Source organism: Ursus maritimus, unplaced genomic scaffold, assembly GCF_017311325.1.
Source record: "Ursus maritimus isolate PB19 unplaced genomic scaffold, ASM1731132v1 scaffold_30, whole genome shotgun sequence".
Taxonomy (NCBI): Eukaryota; Metazoa; Chordata; class Mammalia; order Carnivora; family Ursidae; genus Ursus; species Ursus maritimus.
Window position 1 is genome coordinate 5659219 of NW_024425564.1, and position 7938 is coordinate 5667156.

Consider the following 7938-nt stretch of genomic DNA (forward strand, 5'->3'; position numbering starts at 1 on the left):
AGAGAATTTCAAGCAGACTCCGAACTGAGTGCTGAACCTGCATGGGACTTGATCCCATGATGTTGAGATCATGACCTGAGCTGAAACCAAGAGTCAAACATTTAACTGACTGAGCCACCCAGGTGCCCCAAACCTAGATATTTCTGATTGCTTACATAACTTATCATGTACATTCAACATCATACATTTCAGGGTGAAAGAATCACACATTTAAACCCTAGTCCCTGTGAAGAACTGGCTTAGATTCCAAAACTTCATCTCAGACCCATCAGTTTATTATGTTCAAAAAAATCACAATCACAGTTTGAAGAAACGCAAGCAATAAGTGTAGAAGGGATATCTGTATTGAACATTCACAAGGTTCCATAGCAGAGACAGGATCCTATGGGGTCTATTCCAGAGGAATTACCTGGTGATATTAAAATGATGGTAGATAATGGAGGAAAACAGACCCAAGAAGGGACAACAAACAGGGAATAACTAGATGTCAGAATCTGGACAGACCAGGAAGGCATCATTATTCTTAGAATAGCTAAAGGTCTGGAAAACGTGGAAGAATGGTTATCTTCAGCGAGGTGAACAGGTGGAGTATTGCCAGGTTTATGAAGGAATTAAAGCACAGCTTTCTTTATTGATCTTCTCTCTAGGAAACTCCATTGCCTGTAGCAGGACACACACAGTTAAAAAGTTAAGACAATCATTTTAAGCTCTTTTTTCAGATTCCTTCCTCTTCTCCCTTAATCATCTGACTTTGGAAAAGTCTCTAAATATTCATCTGACCTCTGTCTAGTCAATGCAACCTTTCCAACATGAACTGCACCTTCCACTCTCCAAGTGAGAATGAATAAGCAGACCATGGCTTACCCTCTCATAGAAATTTCAATACCACTTTTCAGATTGGAAAACAAAAAACAAGCATTGACCTTCAAGGGATTTTCATTTCATGTAGTGAATTTATCCCAAATCCAAAAGAGCCAAGCTCTGGAAATATTTCTGAACTGAGGTAATGTTTCAGAAAATATATACCGGAAAGTACCCAAATCTTTTCTAGATTATTGATTCATTAGTATTATGTGAAACAATGGTCTTAGGTAGTGGAGATAATTTCCAAGACTTAAATCATGGTGTAGGTTCACATGTATGGGAAAGAATATGGGATCTTGAAGCTTTGTGATACCAGATGATGACAATGTCTGATTCTGTCCTAACAAAGATAAATCAAGAGTCTTGACTTTCCTATCATTTTCCTTTAAAGATATCATACATCCTTTTCTCCACTCTGTTTCCTTCCTTTGGATAATTCCATCTAGGTCTTCACTTTGACCACATCAAACTTACCTGCAGGTGCCTCACAGAGGCCCTCGGCGTTCACCAGCATTGACCTTGCGCATGCCCTTGATGATGAAGACGGTCCCAACAATGATGCCCACCAGACCCACAACCAGGCCCAGAGCACACACCACATTCTCTGTTGTCTCTGGGAAGGGAGTTGGTGCTTCAAACTCTGGGGAAAAATGATACAGACTATAGTGCGGAAGTAATGACTGTGGTATGGAGTAGCACTTAGAACCAAATGTAGGGTAGTTAGTCAGAAGAATAGTTATTAATCAACTAAATAAGAGGAAGACAGAATGATGTATTAAGGGAATGCAGATTAAATGTGGGGGGAGATGAATAATGGGAGAAGGCAAAGAATAGGAATTGTAGCAATTGTTATGGACGAGTTAGGGGACTCTGGGTCCCAAAGCACAGACACAGGCATCACGGGAGGAAATCATAAAAGAAAGGAGATAGAAGCATGGTCCATACCCCAGTGCTTGAGAAGAGGCTTGTCCAAACCCCAGTGCTCCACCTTGCAGTCATAGACATCATCGGCTGAGGGCAGGAAGGGGAGATAGTGGAACTTGCGGAAAAGGTGGTCTTCCCTGGGCAGGAAGACTGTCTCTGACACTCCTGTGGTGACAGGGTTTCCATTTCGAAGCCACGTGACATTGATCACCGGTGGGGAGAACTTGTTGATGAAACAGATGAGGGTGTTGGGCTCTCCCAGTTCCACAGGGGTGTTTGAGAGCACAGTCACCTCTGGAGGTACTGGGGACATAGGAGAGAAATTAGCCTTCCCTGCTTAGGCTAGCCCCTCTCCCTCCCACTGAAGCAGAAAAAGCCATGGAAACTCTGCCCTGGTCTCGGATACCTATCTCTGATGGTCTCCCCCATGAACAGGAACGAGTGTTGTGGTGTAAGATATAGAAGGATATTTTAGGTACTGGAGATAATTTCATTCCTGGTTCCCCCAGCAGAGATTCGGGGCAATGACCTGTGACCGACTGTGGATGGCAGGGACAAGATGTGAGCACATCAGGAAAGGAACAAACTCATGGAAAGTTCTTGAGTCTGTGATGTGAGAAGTAGGGACTTGCTTATGGCGAGGCAGGGCCCATGGGAAGGGTAGTCAGTTACAATAACGCAACATAACAAGCTGAAGCATCTATTTCAAAGTTAGGATTCCCGTGTCTAGGAGTGCAGCAGGTACCATTGGTGTTTGGGGTGTGGTTGGAGCGCTTTATCATGATGTCCAGGTTAGCTTTGTCCACAGCTATGTTGGCCAAGGCACCCTGGGCCTCAAAACTGGCAAAACGTCCAAATTCTTCCAGCCGCCACACCGTCTCCTTCTTTTCCAAATCCACATGGAAAATCTCATCACCATCGAAGTCAAACATAAACTCGCCTGACGGGTCAGGGGTCATATAGAACTCAGCCTGGATGATCACATGGTCCTCTGAAAAGGCAGGGAAGAGAGTTAGGGTGGGAACCAGGAGGGGGAGAGGAAGAAGAACCCGGGATGTGAGACAAACGTGTGGGCGGGGGCAGTGGAAGGGGATTGGCCATGTGGAATGGAGGAGTGATGGAGAAGAGGGATAAGTTGGAAGATGAGGCTCAGGTGCAGGATATCCATGTTGAACAGAGCTGCGAGGGGTGAAGTAAAGGGGCAGAGTTAGGGCATATTGAAGGAAATGAGGCCTGAAAATCCCAGAGTCTTGTGAAGCTGTTGTTAGCTTCCGTGTTACTAGCTGAGAAACAGTTCCCTCTTTGGAAATCCAGCAGCGGCTCCTAAAAGGGAATTGCTCACTCCCTGTCTCTTCCCAGGCATTAAATACAGTTAAACAAGAATTCTAGGGCATCTATCAGAACACGGTAATACTAAGAAGAAGGAAACGCTGTTTAAAAGTCTGGGTTCTGAACGCTGGATTAATTAAATCCTTAATTCTTATTTAGGTATTTCCCTACTTAGTGATTTTGAATCGATATTTTATGTATTTATATTGTTTTCCTATTGTATTATTATAATATATCCTATTATATTGTTTTGTGGTTTCACTTTTACCTTGAATTTGTTTTTAGAGTTAAATGAGGAGCGCCTGTGTGGCTCAGTCAGTTAAGCATCCGACTCTTGATTTCGGCTCAGGTAATAATCTCAGGGTACTAAGATCGAGCCCCAAGTTGGGCTCCACCCCGAGTGTGTAGCCTGCCTAAGATTCTCTCTCCTTTTCTCTTTGCCCCTCCCTACCCCGCTTGTGAACTCATGCTCTCTGTCTGTTAAAAAAAAAAGAAAGTATTAAATGAGATGAGGTAAGTAATTTCTTAGTACATCATCAGGCTTATAATCAGCATTTTAGGTTCAAAACTGCTTTGTATTTAAGGAACAGAGCCACCTCTAGTTTCCCCTTCCATCCCAAGGGAAGAGCCTCTACTTTATCACGTATGCATCCCCATTTGTGGCTCTTTTGGGGCAATAGAAACCTACAATTGCTATCATGGGTCTTGGAGCTGGATTATTACATTACTTATTTCCAATGTACCTGACACCTCAGTGTGGTTCAGTCTGGGTGAAGGATAGTTTTTCACAATACATCTTCATAGTAGTAAACGTTTGCTCTGGAGATGGCAGAGAATAATAAAAAAAAACCTCTCCATATCTTTACTCACTGTTCTACTCTTTTGAGAAAATCACTAAGTAGCAGTGACCATAGATCATAGATCCACTGAAGTGGTGAAGGGGCTATTCTTCTCCCAAGAGGAAGTAAATTAAATGCAATTGGCATCAGCATACCTGCCCTTGCCGTCCCTCGGATAGAATGTTGTTTTTGGTAACTTCCCTTTCTGGTGATCTTCAATACGTCTGTGCTTAAAATATGCTGATAGGATTCACTTGCCAAAAAATAACTACCATGTATTTGGCTAAGAACCAGTTGTGAGGACTTCTCAAATTTTTTCTTATTGAATTCCCACAAAATGATGTGAGATTTCAAAATATACTAATTTTCCAGAAAAAGAAATCAAAGCCCAGAGGATAGCTTGTTAATGCCTCTCAGAAAATATTTCCTCAAGTCGGCTTATCTCAAAGTCAATGGTATTAATCAATACCATTTTTCCCCTCTTAACTAAATGTGACTGACTTCAATTTAAGAAAAGAACAAAACTCCTCCAAGCTACATTTTAAAAAATACTTTCAGATTTAGACTACATGATGTCTGCCACACTTTTCCTTCACTCCAAAGACTGTCTTGCAAATATTTACAGTTTATCTCTCCAATGCTCTCAGAGCTTATATCCCAAGTTTTGCTTCCCTCAGCACTTACCTTTGATAGCCCGTGATTCCTGGGGACCCATCAGTAAAGCCATGATGAAAAATCCTAGCACTGGGACTCCACTTATGGCCATTTTCTTCTTTGGTGATTTGATGGAGGTCAGTAGAGCTTAAGAGTGGAGCAGAACTGACAAGAATAAAAGAAAAGAGAATGCGGGGTATGATAGGGTCAGATTGATTAAAATTCAAATAGGTTGATCTGAAGCCAATCAGAAAAAGTTTTGAAATGACACATCTGTTGCTAAGGGAAGAGCTCTCGTAAAGGGTCAGGAAAGGAAACACTTCATTCATTAGATAAACAAGTAAAGTTCTTAATCAATCAATCAATCAATCAATCAACAAAACAAAAACAAACCACACACAACCAAACAGAAACAGCAAAAAATCAAGTTTTTGAAAATAATATTCACCCACAGACGGTTTCATCCCAATCCAAGTTCTAGAAAGGGATGTACCTGAAGCATGTTAGTGAGAACAAAATCAATGGAAACACCCTACATGACAGTTAGTGACCAATTATGCCTCTGTGCTGCAACAGCTGGGGAGTTTATTTAAGGGACAACAAATCATCTAAAGAGAAGGTAAATTGTCATGCTATGGAGAATGCCTGAATCTTGGCAGTAGTGGGTGACAGAGCTTCATGTCAGAAAGTTCTTATTGCTCTAGGTTTGTCCTCCAGTGTCCTAGATTCCCAGATGGCAAACTCAGCCCAAGAGCTGGGCATCCCTGGCACTGTGCTATATCGAGAGAACATTAGAGGAGAAACTCTGAGTGTCAACACTCCCCTAGCCGGAGAGGAATTGTAGAGACACCAGAGGTAGTGGTTATTGGAAAGAGTGGACTGTGATCCCTACCATCTTAAATATGACCAGAGATTGGGTAGACTTCTGGGGACACACCTCATGTGAGGACTCAGATCGATGAATAAAGCGGACTAAATTGAGCAGAGCTTATTTTACTGGGAGCAATAGAGATAATAGCATGCAGGAGGGCTTTACCATAACTTTCCTCACGTTACAATTCTGAAAATTCTCCTCATATCATAACTTATTGAAGTTTTGATCCTAACAATTTATTCTGATGTTCACCATTAAGAAAACTGAACGTTAAGATTCTCTGACCCTCATGTTTCTGAAGGTACAGTGCGGTAGAAAGGAAAAATTAAACCACACATAGAAAGGGCTGTACTCTGAATACTTCCAGGGAAGAGAGACCTGGCAGTGAGGCAGCTCATCAGATGGTGAGTTCACTGTTTAATATCAGTCATGACACATACGCTCAGGGTAGATTTTCTACACTGTTGTGCTGAGATCTTATCCTGCCCCACAGGTGCCCTCACAAATCATGAGGAGGAAAAAACCCTATACATTATGGATTATCTGATTGCATCTAAGGGCTTTGAAGATTCTCTGACACTTACTTCTAGATCACTTGGAGGAGACCCACAGCACAGTTTTGCCCTAAGATTGTTAAGGAATACACTTCTTGGATGCAAAGGAATGGGCCAGATGAGAGCTCTACCGTATCAGTCTCTGCTGAGGATCTGGCCCTATGATTTAGGCTTGTTGTCTCCTCTTTCAGAGGAAAAGACAAGTATAATTTCTCTATGCCTACCTTTTGCTGGTTATCATACTTCCTGGTTTTTTAAAGTTGCTCAATGAATATACAGTTAACTCAGAGACTCTTTCCAGAAAAATATTTTACTTGTCATAACAGCACCTTCAACCTAAGGTGTTGCCCAGCAACTTATGATATGGCTTCTTTTTAAAACACTGATTGGTTCTCTTCATGAGATTACCAAATTTGGGAATCTTAAGAAAATACTTTCATTTCCCTTTCCCTGTGACAGGAGAGAAGTTCCTATGCAGACACAACTCATGGTCCCCTGTCCCTCCTCTCTGGCTTCCTATGTCTGAGGGGATTTCTGAGGGCACCTGAGTGAGGTCTTCTCGGTGACGTCAAATGGTGAGGAGCCACTGTACTAGTCAGAGTTCAGTCTGGAAATAGAAGTTCCTGCAGACACTCTAAACAGAATTGTTTATTACAATTCTTCTGTATTAGATGGAATTATACCTTTAAAGTGATAGGAAGCCTGGAGGAGCATAGGTCAGGGCAGACCCTTAACTCCAAGAGGTCAGGAGCCTGTGGGAAGGCACTGTGGACATCACAGCTCTTCTGGAGCCCCAGGGAAAGGACTGTGTTGGCAACACAAGGCTGCTGCTGCCAAGACTTCTGTCTGTGACACCCTCGTGTCCACTGCATGAGATGGCTTCAGCATGCTTGTCACCTCCCAAATCTCATAATACTTTCACTGGCAGTGTGTAGGCCATGTCCAGATCCTGAGACAAGGAGAAGCTGGGAAATTTAATACTCTTACTTCTATTCCCTGTGGTATAGACAAGACATAGAAGCTAATGGGAATTTTTGAAATTATTAAATGCAAATATGTATACCTCATTCTTGTTCCTCCTGCAGTACCAAACCTAGAACCAGAGGGGTATTTAGGGATAATAGGTTAAGGCTTGGAAAGGAGATAGCTTTCTCATGGAACCTAAGGCCACAAGTGTGCATGTGTGTATGTGTGTGTGTTGGGGCAAGGGGGATGTCCGTAATATGGAATCCACATTTCAGAATATTTCCCTGTTAGCCAACCACGGGTTCCATTGTTATGATTTGAGCAGCTATAGCCAGGTTGTTTTATAATTACCCCAATTTTTTGTTTATTCTAAAAGGCACAAGCTGAATTCAATAACTGAGAGATTGTGAAGGAATAGATTAGGTTGAAAAATCACCGCAGTAGCCTAAGAGTGGTTGCCTCCAATAGCTGCCCCCATCTGGCCAGTTAATGGTTTGACTCACTCACCCAGCACCAGCTCCTGTATTTTACACATTCTGGAAACTTGTTTTCAGAGTCACTTCTAACTCTGCCTATCATCTTTGGGGCTCCAAATCCAGCACAAATCCCAGAAATACAGGCCATTCCATTTGCAATGCAAAGTTGTTTCACTCTTCTGAAAATCTGCTTGCCCTCACCTGTGAATCCTCCTTTCAGCTATTCTCCCAGGAGTAGGAAGTGATTTTACTCCACTGTCCATGTAAGACAGAGTCAAGAAATGGTATCCTTAAATAGTATACTCTACTGCATGAGGTCTAAAGTGTGGAGTCTCATCTAGGTCTGAATGATTTTATAGAATGCAGACGCGGTTGCATGCATACATCTACATCGTATCTATGTGTTTGGGGCGAGGAGAGCTGGAAAAGTCTCCATTTTCAATCGATCATTATATAAG

General features: G+C 42.3%; 1 protein-coding gene across 1 annotated transcript; it reads right to left on the reverse strand.

The window, feature by feature from the left end:
* Positions 1-253: 253 nt before the first annotated feature.
* On the reverse strand, positions 254-4811 carry LOC103665522 (HLA class II histocompatibility antigen, DR alpha chain). The gene is made up of 5 exons (XM_008693473.2): positions 4641-4811; positions 2534-2779; positions 1810-2091; positions 1339-1504; positions 254-660 (listed from the first exon to the last, which is right to left on the reverse strand). Exons 1-4 carry the CDS (start codon positions 4720-4722, stop codon positions 1350-1352), a joined length of 765 nt encoding a protein of 254 aa, XP_008691695.1. The 5' UTR covers positions 4723-4811; the 3' UTR covers positions 254-660; positions 1339-1349.
* Between the last annotated feature and the right edge of the window lie 3127 nt (positions 4812-7938).